The 17877-nt window shown below is 40.6% G+C and overlaps 1 protein-coding gene across 2 annotated transcripts in view; it reads right to left on the bottom strand.

Moving 5' to 3' along the window:
• The window catches only part of LOC146709506 (low-density lipoprotein receptor-related protein 1-like), a 99997-nt gene that overhangs the window by 61376 nt on the left and 20744 nt on the right, over positions 1-17877 (bottom strand). For both annotated transcript variants that reach the window (XM_085456496.1, XM_085456497.1), the window contains exons 3-6: positions 5832-5969; positions 1463-1582; positions 757-885; positions 376-639 (exon numbers count right to left, since the gene is read on the bottom strand). In XM_085456496.1, coding sequence (XP_085312622.1) covers positions 376-639; positions 757-885; positions 1463-1582; positions 5832-5969 — 651 coding nt within the window. The remainder of the gene's footprint in view (positions 1-375; positions 640-756; positions 886-1462; positions 1583-5831; positions 5970-17877) is intronic.

Raw genomic sequence — 17877 nt, 5'->3', positions numbered from 1 at the left:
AAAAGCCAAAGCTTAAAAGATCCCAAGTGGTTTGGCAGATTGCTATGTAGCCACAGGTGGTGTAAAGTGTGCCTCACTGAGCTAATTACACTGAGCAATTACAGCAAAACATTTTTACGTTGAATTGCTGTCAGAAACAGAATTACAATACAAACACATAAATAATACATTCCCATATTAAAGTGTGAGTAAAGTGTGAGAGAAGGCTATAGAAGACCATTTTCTGGTGCACGCTCTGGACTATGCAGATAATACTGTGCTGAGTTTTTGGAGCAAGTTCTGTAGCTCATTGAATAATTTGAAAAGCATTTAAAGCGTAATTTGAAAACATTATAAACATTAAATGGTTTAGCTGTGATGCTGCGCTGTACTTACGGTGCAGGCTGAAGGAGATATTGATGATTCTCTCGTCCGTGAAGCTCTTCAGATTGGGGATGAAGGCACATTTGAGGTTTGTGGACGAGGGGGAGTCTCCCACATGGATCCAGCAGACCTTTTCCTCAGCATAAAGGAAGTCCATGGCGGTGGTTTGTTTGGTGCTGGTAGACAGCAGATTGTTGACTGTGGTGCCGCTCAGAAAGGTGGCGTTTATGTTCTGGGAATTGGCGATCAACAGGACAGGAAGACGCTCTACTGGCACTGGAAAGAAAGACGGACATAACTAAGAGTAAACAGAAGGAACGCTGGGAGATCATCAATATGCACTGAGACAACCTGCTTCACTCTACAGTTCTACTGCTGCCTGACTGTACTCGCCATTCTTGGCCTTGCAGGAGCGGTTGTCTGGCTGAGACAGGTAGCCTTCCACACAGGAACAGGTGTAGGATCCTTCGGTGTTAGTGCAGTTCTGACTGCAGGTCCCGTACAGGCTGCACTCATCAAAGTCTGAATCCAAGAAACCGCAGATGGTGTTATTAGTCAGTAAATACACCAAATAGCATCAACAGCTCAGAAATGAAAGGACAACATAAAAGGATAAAAACTTGACTGTATAATTTTAAGAAAAAATGCTGATTAATATTTACTTTCAGTTTCCTTAAGCTGGCAAATACATCTCTCATTTGTTTTTCATGTTCCCACTGGCTTCTAATTTCGTAAAGGTGTGAGTATTTGTAGATAGACACCAGGTTTGTTGCAAAAATAACCATGATATAAATGGGATTTACAAGTGTTGCTCATCATTGCCAGTAAGTCCTCCAAAAACCTGCCAAAATGCAACATTTTCAAGACAGACTTTTGCAGGAAATGCTCCACATGTTTCTCAGCACCCAACCCACCCGCACTCAGTTTGGCTTCTATAAAACCTGAATAAACTTTGGTTTGGCTTTGTAAACAACATGTTTATTACTAAAAAAATGTGCGCATAGGACAGGAAGTTGAATCACAGACTGTTTTTCTGCCGTGACACGATGATTAGACACTTGCGGTCCATACTTGACTATCGGAATTTATAGGAACTCACCTTTGCATGTCTTTCCATCTGGGCTGATCTCATAGCCAGTCTTACAGTAACAAGCAGGCCCTGCCGGAGTAACGGCACAATGTTCCTTACAGCCCATGTGAGAGCAGTTGGTGATATACTCTGAAATAAAAGGAAAGAGAGCAACGGAAGAGAGGAATGATGAATAAATGAACACTAAAAACAAACGACAGCTTTTAATCATGTTCGTCTCCTGTTACTTATATTGCTACTGCACTGAAAATGCTTCCTCGGTGGTTTTAACGGGGAAAGGGATTTGTAATAATTATGCAATAATCCCTTCAACATATCACTATACACTCAGATATTATACTGTGATCACTCAGCTTCCGTTCATCTCGCTCAGTACTGTCTATCAGAAGACACAGAGCTTAGAGAATGCCTGTAGGTATCAGGCACAGGTGCTGCTGAATCTGCTATCGTACGCTTTCTTTTTAGAGCTCAGCAGGGTGCTTAACTGAATAAAATCTTGATGTGCATTGCTAAATTGTTCAATTTCACCCTCTGTGGCTTCCTCCCGACTGTGAAGAACATAAATAATGGGCATGAAAAATTTATAGTCAGCTCAGTTATATCATCAGTTAAGACACTAGAACTGACAGAGACGTGATCTACAGTTTCCTTGGCTGCTCTGTGCCTCAACATGTCCCTGAAAACAAAAACAACCCAAAAAAACCCCTCAAAAATAAATCAAATCAACAATAACTGGAAGTAAGATAAAAAAAAAAGAGTCAACAACAACAAGTGGTTCTCAGTAGAAAAATAGATACAGGGGGGTTTATTCAAAATATGACTGTGTTTGTGTAAATGGTACAAATGGTTCCCATTATAATTCTGCTGTTGCATTAAGGAGTTTTCAGGATCAAACTTTGACTGTTCAGCTCAACGGAGGAATCATGAGACTTGGTCAAACGAATGTATCGAACATCTAGTAACAACTAATGTACCAGCCTCGCCCTAATATGACGAGAAATGTTTTAAACTTACAGAGACAAAACTCAAACATACGTATACAGTCATATGAAAAAGGTTTTCGCACGACTCTGTGCAGTCCTGTGAAAAACTAAGCACACTCCATGTTTAAGTAGCTTGGCAGCAATAATTTGGAAGAGTTGTTTCCTATATGACTTCATCCGTTTCTCACATCATAGTGAAGAAATACTGGGCCATTCTTCTTTCCACCATTGCTTCAGTTCATTGAGGTTTGGAGGCATTCGTTTAAGGACCCGCCACAGTATTTCAGTCAAGTTGAAATCTGGACTTTGGGTAGATTTTAACTTCATTGTTTGCTTTTTCAGCTATTCTGTTGTAGATATGTTGCTGTGCTTCAGATCATTGACTTGTTGTATGACCCATTCTGGGGAAGTTTAAGCTTTCACAAAGCATTTGACTCCAGAATACTTTGGTACACAGAGGAGTTCATGCCCAACTCAATGATTTCAATGTGCCCAGGTCCTGTGGCTGCACAGCAAGCCCAAATCGCCATCCATCCACTACTGTGCTTTACTGTTGGTATGAGGCATCTGTGCCTATATGCTGTTTGGACTTTATGGTTTGTCACATTACCCTTGGGTAATTCAAAAGTAGAAAGTAAATTTAACAGCAGTGCCAAGTGCAAGTGGCGAACTGATACTAATGATTACAGGGGTAGCTGCAAAGTAAACTCTAAATTGGGAGAAATGTAACCCATTTCACTAAAGTTATTTCTCTGGAACTCTTAATCTTCAGGTCAACTCAAAGGTAATGCTTCAAATCACTAAAGTATAACATATATATTCTAGTGATCTTAAGTTTGATTGTTTTAGTTCTAAGTGAGTAAGAGAAGAGACATAAAAGAAAATAACCAAATATTCCCACCTAGCATTCAAAATCAATGTCTCAGTGTTATCACAGACCATCTCCAAGGCTACGTACACGTCTGAGATAAAAAGAGTACAAACATAACATCAGGAGAGCTTTCAAAAGAGCAGGGAACACGCCATGAGATATAAATCTAGACATGAGTCATAGTCAAACAAACGCACAGCCATGTCAAACCAAGCTGAGATCTATCAGTCACAAGTGATTCACTTTTCCCAGAAACACTGGAAGACTCTTCACACTAAAAAAAAACACCTCTAGAAAGAGAAGAGGCGCAGTCAAAGTGTCGCATTTCTGAGACAAAATCCCACGAGTCTGTCGCAGTGCTGTGCAAACCTCTGAACTACTGACCGAATGAATTTCTTAAATAAAAAATAAACTTCATCTGTAAGCACTAAGCGGGAAACAGAGAAGAAACCACACAAATCAGCAGATTTTTTTGGTTTGTGCATTTTTAAAGATGTTACCCCAGACCCCTACATGAGAAAGGGATGAATTCCCCCGTGTAACCACTGTCCTGCTGACAATCCTATGAATACACCAGTCTTTCTCCTGCTCTCAAGAGACTTGCTGGGACAGCCACAGTTGAAATTACAGACATGCTCGGAATTTTCCAAAACAAGTCTGAGCGCCGAGCAACTGAGATTAGTTTAGAAAACCAACATGGGCAACAATGTAAACAACCTACGGTGACAGACACGGCAAAATATTTATTTTGAATTACATAAAATGCAGAATGCAACCTTAAAATCAGTCAGATGACTCTTAAATGTAACACCTGATGTCTCAAAAAAAAGCTTAAAAAGTCATCAAATAAAGATGCAATTCCAACTTTAACCCTTAAGTTTAACTTTAACCCCAAGTCACAGGCCCCAAAATGATTTCTTTCTTCTTCTTTCTTTTTTTTAATAGTGCAGAAGGTACCCCTGGATACAGGGGCATCCCACATGTTGACAGAGTTTCATCACAATTATGAGGTGAACACACACACCTACACACACACACACACACACACACACACACACACACACACCTACACACACACACACACACACACCGTAACGAAGTCTAGCCAACCTGAAAGCGCATGAAAATTTGATGCCTCTCCCAGTGGCTCTTTCTGTGTTTCTTCAATAAATATTTAATCCCAGCTCATTTTTAACTAAGAGTATTGGGGACACCCAGAAAAGAATAAAGGAAAAGAATGACAGACGGACTCTTAGGTGAGCGAGGTGGTGAGCAAGACGACGAGGTTAGATATTTAGTTCAGAATCTAAGAAGCCAAATCTCACAGCTTTGAAACGAATATTGAAATATCAATTAAATATTTTCATCCAGCAGGAGTGGGATTTTTGTACAGGCTGGATGTGAGAATGGCAGGTTTCGGTGTGTGTCCTCCGCAGTAAAACTCTACCATTATTGACAGCTACGATTATTAAAGACACTCCAGAGGACAGGTGAGTGATGCTGGGTTTGTGATGTGTGCTGACTTTTGACCAGCGCCACATAAAGCAGTCTGATTGATAGTCCATCATCAATTCTGTTCCTCTGCTGACCTTTAAGTTAAAGTCCCCAGGTTGAGTTCCTTTTAGATCTTTACCCTTTCCTCCAATAATGTAAAAGTGTTTTGCACAATTAAATTCTATTTTTTGAAGCTCTTTTGAGCTCAATCAGCAAATTCTTAAAAAAGAAATGTCACATTCCTTGGAGTCATCATAAATTACTTCCCAGTTTCTGGTTTCAAAATGACTGCTTCCCTAATTCAAATCATAAAGACTTTAAAGCTCTAAAAATACACACAGCCGCAAAATACAGCACACAGAACCGGTGGGAACATACGCAGATGGCAGCACAATCCAATGTTATAACATGAATGTGGTAAATCAACATGTTGCTGCGATGTCAGCGGTGCTTCACAGCGTGCACATATCATGGGTGAAGACTGTACAATAAATAAGTAAAAAGACAGTCAGACACCATTAGTTTCACACAGATCCACATCTGTAATATTAACCTACACAGTCTTATACAACCATATTGCATATCATAGACGAGGGCAGAATTATGAGCTTCCCTATGAAAATTGTATGTAGTTAAGAACAAGAAGTTTTCAACACAGTTTTCCAAACATCCAAAAAAAAAAAAAGTTTAATTTTGGACACTTTCATTATTTCACTTTACAAAAACCAGAAACTGCCAGGGTCAGTGCTCAAGTCTTAATGACCTATTTATACTGTGTGTAAACTGGAAGATAACCCTCAGCTTTCCATAAAAAGGTCAGTTTTTCAGGAGGCTAATAATACGGACCTTAGTAATCTTTCTTTTTTTTTCTGAAGTAATTTGGTTATTGTGTGCAAATAGAAATAATTTATGCGTTCCAAAGACAAAAGCTTTCATAGGGAGCTAAGTTTTTATCCTCATCTGTGTGTGTAGGGACTTTTTTTTTTTTTTTTTTGGGGGGGGGGGTATAAAAATGTGGCTTAAGTGATACCTCTGCAGTGTGGTCCTTCATCCCAGCCATCAGTGCAGTCTGAGACCCCATTGCACAGTTTGCTCATGTGGATGCACAGCTCTGTTCCCCCACACTGGTATTCATTGGGAGGGCATCGTGATACCGTGCTGTGTGGACCTGAGGGAAGACAAACACAAACACGGTTGACTGACAATGTTAAGTTGTAGTTGTTAATGCCAGCTTAGTCTTTACTATTTCCACATGTCGGTTTCATTCTCCTTTTTCTGTAACAATGTGTTTTACTAACATCCTTCTTTGAATTTTTGTTCCCAAATTTTAGCGCTCGCTGCAGTTTGCTCCAATTTCCAGTGGTGGCTGAAAATCCTTCTGCATACAGGAAGTCAAATTTCTGGTGTCACAGTTTGTGGAAGTAAATGCCACAGATGGATGCAGATGCAGTACAAGTACACTTTGTAAATGTTAAACTCTGAATTTAATAACCTCTCATCCAAACAATTTCAAAGTTGACAGTACTTTTCAGAAGGTTCCCACTAATACATATTCTATGAATTAATTTATATAAATAGCAATAAATTGCAGACAAAATCTGGGATGTAGCAAATATGATTTCTTTTTATATATAACATTTGTCGGAAGCTTCAATAAATGCTCCATTTTCAGAAAATTTGGATTTTTGGTTCAGGCTTCTTAGGTTAGTCATAGACTTAGCAAAGCGTTGGAAACATTCCTGAGATTTTGGTCCGTATCGACATGATAGATTCATGCAGTTGCTGTAAATTTGCATATCTATGATGAGAGTCTCCTGTTCCACCACATCCTAAATGTTGCCCTACTAAACAGATCTGGTGAATCATGAGGCCATTTGAGCAAAATTAACTCATTGTGATGTTCAAGAAATCAATTTGACATAATTTGAGCTTAGTGACACATCCCGCTGGACGCAAGCATCAGAAAATGGATACACTGTGGTCTTAAATTGATGAACATCATCATCAGCAATCCTCAGGTAGGCTTTGGTGTTTAAATGATGCTCAGTTGCTACTAAGGGACCCAAAGTGTGCCAAGAAAATAGCCCCGATACCAATATAACAGATTGGCAGCCTCAAATGTTTATACAAGGCAGGATGACTCCATGAGTTTACGTTGTATATGCCAAATTTTCACACTACCATCTGAGTGTCGCAGCAGAAACTGAGACTCATGAGACCAAATGACATTTTTACCAATCTTCTACTGTTTGGGTAAACTTGTGAATTGTAGCCGCAGTTTCCTGTTCTCAGTTGGCAGGAATAGAACCAAGTGATGTCTCTGCTGCTTCGGGGTTCGACCTGTTGTGCATTCAGAGATGCTGTTCTGCATATCTTGGTTGTAACAAGTGATTATTTGAGTTACTATTGGCTTTCTATGAGCTGGAAGCAGTCTGGCCATTCTCCTCTGTCTTTTGACATCAGCAACGCACCTGAGAGATGGCTGTGTGGGAAAATCACAGCAGAAATAATTCAGACCGGCCCATCTGGCATCAACAATCGTGCCGTGTTCGAAGTCACTCAAATCACGTTTCTTTCTTTCATGTATTCATGCCTTAATGCTTTGAGATGGTGCAATGTGATTGGCTGATTAGTTGTCTGCATGAATGATTTGTACTGAATAATCTGTACGTATATAGATAGATCTACTTTAGTTTATTCAACATAGGAATATAACCCAAAGAAAGATTAATTGGTTCCATTTATAATTGGTATCACTTGTATATTTAGTGCCTACATAGTTAAACTAAATAAGAGAAGTCACTCTGCTTGGGTTTCCAATAAGAACGAACCACTCACGGCAGGAATAAACACAAGTGTGATGGATACCAAAATTGTACTGTATCACCTCATCTGTGAAAACACCTTCAGCTGTGCCATTGCAAACACTTGTTGAAAGCAGCTTTGTCTCAAGCCACAGAGGCTCATACAGCACAGCCCAAGAATAATCTTACCCTCTGGATCTTCATCATAAGCCTTGTCCCTTTATCTCTTTCATCAATTTTCTCTCGACTATAAACCGTGCAGTAAAGCAGGAATGCTTTAAAATCAGTCTTCACAAAAATACTGCCCTTTTGTTCTAGCAGTAGATGACAGACTTTCTGACAAAGTCCTCGGGCACTACATTTGTCAGACCGAAGGAACACAAAATCCTTCTCTGCCACCTCCTGAGTTAAGCTATCCATTCCTAAATGTCTGTGGAGAGTACCACTGCTGTTGGATTCAACACAAAACATCTACAAGAATAAAGAATCCATAGTCTGGCTTTCAGTGAATCAACCTATATAGGTACTATTATATCTTATAACCTTTAAAGAATACCTTTTGTCTAGATACACTGTAGAGTACACCTGACCCAGTCACTGTGCTGAGTAATTGATGATTTAATCAGAGCTGCATGTTGTAATATCTGAGGTTTTAGAGTTGGGAAACCTCGCTACATAAGATCCTGTTCTTACACTGGCTGTTGTTTTGTGAAACATTAAGTGTCTCCTCTGTGTAATGCAAACAGGAAAGATTACATTTAAAAAAATCTAATGTTTTTTCCTCTAGTACTTCTTTATCGTGGATGACCATGCATTTTTCCTGCTTGCCAACTTAACTGGCAGAAAGACACAGCAAGCATCCAAAGCACCACTGAGGCAGCAAAAGATGGCCACTAAAGAAAAGTAGGAGGAACTATAAAAACACACCACTATCCTAGCTTGGACTAGCCAAATGACTGCCTTCACTGAATCTGCAGTGTGCACACAGCTCTCTCCAAAAGGCAAAACAGCAACAATAATCACACCAGAGCTCTGGCATGTAGTCCCGATGTGAGTGTGTGCTAAGGAAAGAACTTTGGGATTTCTGGGAAGGAAAACATGTTGACCTTTGAAAAGTAAATTCATAAAACTTTAACTGGATATAGAAAGAACATATGCTGACAAACCCCTTTGCTAAGGAACCCCTTTTTCCTTTTTTGGGGATTGAGTTTGCTGTTTTGTAACTCTGACCAGACTTTTTTTCCCCCCACAGACTAAATGACTCAGCATAACCCCGGTACAAACCCTCTATGTGTGCCCAGAACTTTGGCTGGTATCTCCAAACTCCTTTCAGCATATTTTGAAGCAATAATCCACAACTTTCGGCAGCTCTTGTAACTTTTATCATCACAGTAATAACATCCAGTTTGCAGCAGAATTAGGCTATAGCTGAGAACAAATGCTTTAATTAGATTTCATACTTGTGTTTGAAATGTGATAGATGGTGAGACGGTTCTACTCAAGGGATAGTTTGGCATTTAGAAAGCATTTTTTCCTTCTTTCCAAGAGTTAAATGAGAAAATCAATACCAGAATGAAGCTCCAGCCGAGTTGCTTAAACTACTTTCCAGTTAAGATTAGTGATATTTCGAGACATGCAGCTTGTGGGGATAGGTTAATTGGATAACCCAAATTGTCACTAGGTGTGAATGTGCAAATGAATGTGAGTGCGAATGGTTGTCTGTCCCTGTGTGTTAGCCTTGCGACAGACTGGCGACCTGTCCAGGGTGTACCCCGCCTCTCGCCCTATGACAGCTGGGATAGGCTCCAGCGCCCCCCGCGACCCTGAAAAGGATAAGCGGAAGTGAATGGATGGATGGATGGACATTTTTTGAGACAGCTTGACTACTGTAAAAATTTCCCTCTGCTTCAAATCTTCATGCGAAGCTCTGTCCCAGCTCTGCATTTAGCACAAACACACTCGAGACCGGGATCAAATTTCCCATCAACTCATGCCAAGAAAGAAGTTTCAAACTGATCCTTTAAGTTTCGTTCATTAATAAAACAATAACCTAAAAATGGGAAAAAAAAAAATTATTTCTTGTGTTTAGTGTTATGACATATACAAGTGGTAGGAATTAAGTTTTGTTCCTCGCTTAACGCACCGACTTCAACCAGACTGCTTGCCTATATGCTACAGATGCTTTTTCTGTATATGTGAAAAGTTAAACTGTTGGCTCTGCCTTTCTTCCACGTTGTTATGCCTACTCACTTTCCTTCTTTAAACAGCACATAAAAAATGATTTGTCCTCCAAAGGCGAGGTAACGTGACGGAGGCAGAGAGAGAGAGTGAGACAGAGAGGCAGACAGAAATAAAAAGAGAGAGCGAGAGAGAGAAGACACAGAAGGCCATGTGAAACACCTCATCCACAGGAAGTGGCCAGAAACCCACAAGGCTCAATTCTTCTTCAAGCTGGCACCAGGCGAAGGTGCCGCGGTAGAAAAGGCATTTCTAATTTGAATTAAACAGGGTTTTTTAATCAACATTCCTCTACAGTGAGTGAGCCAAGTTAGCAGGCCCGAACCTTTTTTCCTTTAAGAAGTTTCCTCTGCTCTATTTTTGTACAGAGCTCATTCACTAGTTCACTGAAAGACCTGCACAGGGCTACTGGGTACAGATTCAACTATTCTCTATCTCAATACGGGGGTCCACGAAAAAGAAAAAGTATCTTAGTGCCTGCATTGTGATGCTGACGGTGGTTAAAAACTGCGTTTGGGGAGTTTGACTATTCTTTTCCTGTGGAGAATCAGAATTTGTTCCAAGACCTAGTTTCTCCACTACAGACGTCACGGAGGCATCAGCAGATACAGGACAGATGTCATTTCTTCCATATGCCTTAAAAATTTAAAACTGCAATGCAATATGAGAGCTGAAGTAACCATCTATTTTATGATTTACCCCTTTTTTAATCTGCAGAATCAGTATAAGCACCTGGCGGTCACAGCTGGAGCCAAACAAAGCTTTTCTTCTTTAAGCACCAATCAAAAGCAGGCTGAGGCATACAGGATTTCATACACCTTGTACCAGTGGAGTCTCTAAGCCGCTACACACTGAGGTAGATCACATGGACTTTTCCAGTCCAAGGGAATGAGGGCAGAGGGGGGCAATGGTAGTGGGATGGTGAACAAAGAACTAAGGCCATTGTTTGGATCATACAAATCGGCTGTGACCCCCTACAAAACAGGCTGAGCCACAGTGCTGTAAGCAGTGTCACGTGCGAAGCCTGACCTGAGCTGTGGTACAGCCACGTGGAGGGAGAGCTGGGGTAACAGTAAAGGGTAAGGGCCACGGGGCACAGGAGCAAAGTGATGACAGGGCAGCTGGCGCTTTGTGATTTATGAGGAGAATGTTGTATGTGTCATTTAGGACTCTCTCATAATTTTGCAACTTTAAGATTTTTTTTTTCTTTCACAAGATGAATGCTGAATGATTCATCCTGGAAACTGCTTCCTCATCTGCATTCCCTCTCCACCAGTAGAAAGGAGACAAGCTGATTGAGAGGGAGTCATGATCTGGGTCTGGATTAGGCTGTCCCAGAGCCCAAAGTCTGTTTGGCTGCAAGGGTTTTCCACTGAATAGTTCACACTTTCCCCCCATATTGCTAGTCAAATGGATTCTTAATGCACCAATAAAAACACAAATACAAATAACGAGATCCTGCCGGTGCTACAATAAAAGATAAAAGGAGCTTTATGCGAGCCAGAATGAGGCTCACTGCAGAGAAAACCAATTCTACCCCACTGCCTTTTATTACATTTGAAATACTTCAGACGTTTAAAAATGAGAACGTAAAAGCAAATTGTACAGAAAAGAAGAATCTAATCAAAGGCGTCACATATACTGTAAATGTAAACTCATGACCATGTCCTCACGGGCCCTCACTGGTGATGCTCTTGAGCCACATGACATATTCTTGGATGAAGCGCCCAGATCCTGACCCTCGACCCTCCCCTACCCCACACCCCCCTTGCCTGCCCTGCCAAAGGAAAACAAAACCCCAAACAACTAGGACACCAAAAATTAACACAGCAACAGCACAGCCTTCGCTAAGGCTAAGAGAGGACAGAGAGGGGACAGCGAGGGGGGGTCTGTATTATGATGTGGCTACTCAACGCAGCCCTGTCAAAAAAAAGATGATGGGCAGCAAAAGAGCAGGCACAGCAACGGCAGGCAGCCGAGCGGCAAAGGGAACAATGCTGCACTTCACAGCTGTTTTTTCCCCTCTTTCTGACAGCCATCCTATAAACACTTTGCTCCGCAGGTGGCAAACAACACATTAACCTGCCACTCGAAGCGCACCTGTGGGTGACTCACAAGTACCACAGTGGGACAATTTTCAGTTAGGCTATCTGAATTTTCTTTGTACAGGCAACCACATCTGAGTATTAGCTGTGCTTTTTTTTTTTTTTTTACAAAAATTTACATCATAAAAGTTTATTTCAGTAATATGTAGCTTGACTGTGTGTCCTCTCCCCCCACCCTGCTGTTTAATGGTTGGATCTTAGCTCTCTGGCTCTTTGCTCACTCTTTTCATTCTAAGATATCAAGACTGCATTTTCCTTCCTTCTTGTGGGGGGGTGGGCTTCTAGGGTGGCTGGCAAGGGGACAAGCAAAGCAGGAAGGCTAAATCTAGCTCTCGAAAGCACAACAAACTGAGCCTTCTCCAAACACACGAGCACCACTGCTCCTCGGGGCAGAGCAACCACTAAGCAAACAGTGCTGTCAGCGCAGTAAATTGAAAGATTCAAACAGGACAACATCATCAGAATACCCCAACCAGCTAGACAGAGTGGACAAACTCCGGTATTGGTTATGAGAGAGAAAAAGTCAACGATACAGGCAAAAACCAAAAAAAACAAACAAATCTGGTGTGGTGTGAAATTTAAATATGTGGGGGCATTGATCCAAAACACACTTGCTCTACTTCAGCTTTAAAAGTACAGAAAGGAGTTTAACACGTCTTTCTCTCGCACAGCAAACGAGACGCTCTTTCCCTACCCTTCACTCTTTCTCTTGGAGTTTTGAAAGAAGAGGAACAGACCCGTCGCTGACTAAAATAAGGTTTTTACGCGGCGCCTCTTTTTCTCAGATTGAAAAGACTTCTTTCCTCACCATGGTGTGAGGCTTAACTCTCAGTTTTGTTCACATTTTCCTCAAAGACTTACTGCTGGCCCAGAATGACTAAATATCTGAAAGGCATTCCAGTCCACTTTGGCTCAGACCTCTTACCCAGAGAGCAGCAGGCTGACTTTAATCGTCACAAATCGAGCACCGAGCCCCAAACCCCAAACCGAACAGTTATTTTTAAATTTGTTACAGACTAATTATCACCTTGAGAAATAGATAAATGAAACACAAGGGTCGGGGGTTGAGGGGTCCGGATGAGAGTAATCCTCATTGTAAGAGGAGTGTGAAGTTAAACAAATGCTGCAGGAGACAAGCTGTGTGTTCAATAATGCACACTACAGGATACAGGCTGCAGTCGTTCGCTGCTGCCACTAATCAGACACAGGTGGTGAGAAAGATGAGCCACAAGGCAAAGCCAGGTGTTCAGCATCTGTCTGTACATTCAAAATGCAGAGTTTTGTTTTTTTGTTTTTTCTTCAATTTACTGATTTTCTTTGAGCTGAAAAGCATGCTGTATATTTCTTTTTAGGCTTGCTTTCGCTTTAATGGTGCCTGTGGCCTGCCGCACCTTTTTTGGGGCAGCTCAGATTACATAATAGCGTTTTAAAAATTGAAACGCCTGACATGCTTTTTTTGGCTAAACATAGGCAGGGCTCTGCTTCGGGCGCCAGCTTTGCCCTTTTTCGCTGCCCCAGCCTCAACCCCTCATCTAAAAACGGGTCACATCTGGCTCGCCACATCCTTCAATATAGTCATTACAGTAAATGCACAATATACGTTCCGCGGAGGTGAAAACAGACCCACAGGTTTCTATTTTACACATAAAAAAAAGGAACTGCACTGAAATAAATGACAGCAAGTCTTAATGTAAAAAGCAGGAAAGGATGATGCCATTTACTCACGTTAGAGGCAGAATTTGTGCAAATGCAGCTGGGGTTTAGGTCGGAGTTAGTGATTTCTCTAATGATTCGGGCAGATCTTAGCCATCATGAAATACCATCAGGAAGTCAAATAATGGGTTCAAAAATCCTTCTGCAGCAAGAGAATGAGCCTGTCATAAAGAACTGTCTACTGCAGCAACACAAGGAGGCTTGCAACAGATGGTAAGGCCCCCACAGAGCCCTGATCTCAGCATCACAGAGTCAGTCTACATAAAGAGACTGAAGAAAATAAAGGAGCTTAAATCAACAAAACAAGATGCTTCAAACCACCTACTCTTGCCAACCACCTTGAAAAACTTTGCAGAAGTGCACCTTGCACTGAGGTTTTATAAGGGGAAGTATTTTTTTTTCCTGCAGTTTGTGTAACTGTACCCGAAATATAAGAAAAAATATCTTCGGCATTGTGTTTTCAAAACATACCTATGTTACAGTACGACATGAATAAGCAGGGGGGGAAATAGACGAACGAATGGCTATGTACACGTTTTGTTGTGGCCATTGGGATTTTAGTGTCCCTGTATCCTGTCTGTGACTTTACCCTCTGTGTTCAATTTGTTACTTCCTGTTTTTACATTACAGGGTTTGTCTCTGGTGTCTTTTCTTTAGATATATTTACTGTCCGCTCTTTACCTTGATTATGTCCACCCGTGTTTAGTTTTCCCCTGTTACTTTGTGTCTTTTTTTCCCTCATTGTAACCACTCTGCCTTTACAGAGATTACGTTTGCCGTTTCCTTTGGAAACGTGGATTTATCAACTTTGTTTTTTGGACTTTTTGCTGCCTGTAAGAAAATGGTGTTCAGTTACCTTTTGCCTGTTTTTGGAGCATTTGGGTCATTTTACCTATAACTATAAGATGTTTACATTTTTTGATATGCATCATGTATATACAACATGTATTGCACATTTTTAGATTTTTTTTTTTTTTACACCTATGGACTGCTTAAAAATCAAATATAAGACTTATTAATTTGAACTTTTACACAACCCTTGAAAGATAATACGAATGTAGCCATACATATTGGAAATATTTTTAAAAATAACTGAAAAGGGAATGGTTTGAATCCTTGCAGAGTTTATTCTTAAATATAGGAAACTTTAAATATAACACACAATGTTATTTTGCAGAATAATATCAGTGAATTTTGAGAAACCTATGGGGCATATGGCAGGGAAAACGACATCAGTAGAATATATAAAAGGTAAGGAGCAGGAAATTTCCCTCAGGAGTTACACTGGAGTCTTTTGTAATGCAATGAAACAAGAGTTATCTTAGACTAGGCAATAAAATGTGAATCCAAAAGTTCTGCTTGCAAATCCAAGCAAAGGGGTTTGCTTGCTTTTGAGGTTAATTTCACAGGCATAACCTACACTAAAAGATGCAAAGCAAGTCTATCAGTGAGTCTCAACCATGGTAACAGTTTACTGCGCATACACACAGACTAGACTAGCAGCAACGTGTCAAGCAGAGACGTGTAATGTCAATTAAATCTAGCAGCTGTAGTCAGGTAAGATACCTGGTCATGATGCAAAATAATTGTGTTAGAATTACCTATTAACTACATACCTATGGCTAAGAGCCATGACTGAAATCCTTCAGATTCCACTGAACTGCATGTTTTAGATTCATTAACAACTTTTAAACTTGAAAAACAAAATGTTTAGATTTGTTTTAATAACAGTAAATACATTTATACAGTTTTTTGAATTTTAGCTTCTGCTCAGTTTTTATAATTGCAAACATTTTCTATTTGATTGCATAGTAAAAGCGTGAAAAAAGCTCCATATAAATGAAACCTACGAATATAAATGCTACAAGTGCTCTTCAGATCAGCTCTAGTGATACTCTCTATCTGTTGAATGCATTTATAGGTACAGTAACACACAAACAATAAGAGATTCCAGATGTCACGTTTACACCTTTTTTTAACTATTACTACTATGAGTCCTCTTTGTCACGCGTGTCTGCATTACAACTTAAATTTCCTCCAACTGCGAGAATCAGATTTACTGAGTCGGTTAAAGTGTTGTCTAATTATGTTGCTGCACTCATTTGGCATGGATCCATGGTCTTTGAAACCTATTTTCCTCATCTTCTTTAGTTAATAATTAAAATTGTTATTATGAGAGGTAAAAATGTGTGTAAAAAAGGGGAAGTACTTATACCTTAATCCTTGTAGGAACAACAGACACTTATACTAACCTAGGATTATCTAATTTAATGGCTTTAATATGACCTTGGTTGTTGCTCCTTTTATAACTGCTGTCTTATACAACAGTCAACTGTATATCAGCAGATTATAACCGCTTTTACCTTCCAAGGTTAAAGATGAAACTTACTAGATTTTATTTTCACGACAGTCTTTCATTTCTTCTGATAGGCATCAGTGAGATGCTCCACTACATCAGTTGTTTTCCCACTCTAAAAGTGGCTGTTACAAATATGTTTCATCTCCTAAAAAGCTAATTGCAGACTAGACAGGAAATGTCAGTCTAAAAATGCACTTAGAGGCTACAGGGAGGGCCATCATTTCAGCATCACGCTCTTCCTGTGTTATCGAGGCAGGAATTGACACCCTACCTGAAGGCTGCAGACCACACTAATATTCATCTTTTGGCTTTTAACTGTTCATTGACTAGAAATGTAGTTCAAAGTTCTATATAAAGGCCTCACGCCCAGAAGACCATTTTATTTTTGTTTTACTCATTCAGTATCCCTCTATGCCAGTCTGACCCAGCGCCCCGGAGTACAAAGAACAGCATTGTAGGGGTTACGCAGCAGGGCAAAGCAGCTGCACTGGACAGTGGCTGACTTCACTGGCAATAGCCAACACCTCAACAAAGCCCACTGTGAAGCTCCGTCCACATGAGTGAATAAATAAACTACCTCATGCATCTTTCAACCAGAAGCATCTGCAAAAGGCCCTCAACAAAGAGCACTTTTAATCAAAACAATAAAAACGCAGGTTTGTCAGTATATGATGTTTTTGCTGTCCATTATTATCTCTTGTCATATTCTCTGAAAACTCTGGTTTAGAGCAGCTTTTTAGGCGGTTAGGTTATGTTGGCCGTTATGCCGTCATTTAAAATTTAATGTACTGCAGCAAATTAAAAATTGCTTCATCGCAGAGACCATCCAGCAGGGGAGCGGCTCAGACTCTCAGTGTTGTATGCGGCACATGTAGAGTATGCATCACAACTAAGCAGACGAGTTTCAGAGTTAGGCAAGACCTTCGCAGTGTCGCTCATCCTTATTTTTACTCTTACTTAAAAATTTTGACCATCTTAACGTAAAACTAGCTCATATATTGCCTGTGGCTTCGGAAGATCTGCAGTTTGAGCCCCAGCTCATCCAGTCTAAAGATTGATGTATCCTAAGGCAAGATACTGAACTCAAATTGCCCCCGAGGCATCTATCGGAGTGTCAATGTGTGCGCGTGATAGTTAAATAGAAAGTATTTAAAGGCACAGATTAAAGCGCTGTATGAATGTGTGTGTGTGAAGGAGGAAAATGTGGCTTGTATCAACATCAGCTGCAAAGCCCAGTATTGCTTCCATGCCTATTGGGGTTACAGACTCACAGCATATTTAAGCTCCCATGCTTTTGTCAAATTTCATAAACGGAGGAAAAACAATTTGTTTGTTATCACTTATCCATTTCAGGGTCATGGTGAAGCTGGAGCCTTTCCCAGGTGCCATGGGGTGAGAGCACGGGTCACCAGCCTGTCGTACGACTATAACACATACTGACAGACAACCTTTCGTGTTCATGTTCACACCTACGGCCAATTTAGAATTACCAATTAACATAACCTGCATGGCTTTTGACTGTGGGAGGAAGACCGAGAGCCTCTGGCGAAACCCACGCCGGCACTGGGAGAATATGGACACCCAGGACGGCCCGAGCAGCTTGTGAATTCAAGCCCGGGACCTTCTTGCTGTGAGACATTAGTCCTAACCTCTTAATGTTGCATGTGGCTAATAATTATGTTTGTTTGTGACTACATGCCGATAGCATCCGTTCATTGTTGGTTTGGGTGTTTTCTTGAGATTTGGAAAACCTGATTGCTGGTATATTTTGATTACGGCAAGGATAGCATTAACTGAGCATAAAAGAAATTCACGATCCCAATTAAAGCCTCCTGTGCCAGATGGTTTAACCACCTG

Source organism: Copadichromis virginalis, linkage group LG5 (assembly GCF_057382275.1).
Source record: "Copadichromis virginalis isolate Kocher_CV1m ecotype Utaka linkage group LG5, C_Virginalis_male_GT1.1, whole genome shotgun sequence".
NCBI lineage: Eukaryota > Metazoa > Chordata > Actinopteri > Cichliformes > Cichlidae > Copadichromis > Copadichromis virginalis.
Note: the sequence above shows the minus strand (reverse complement) of the source record. Positions and strands in the feature narration are given on the sequence as shown.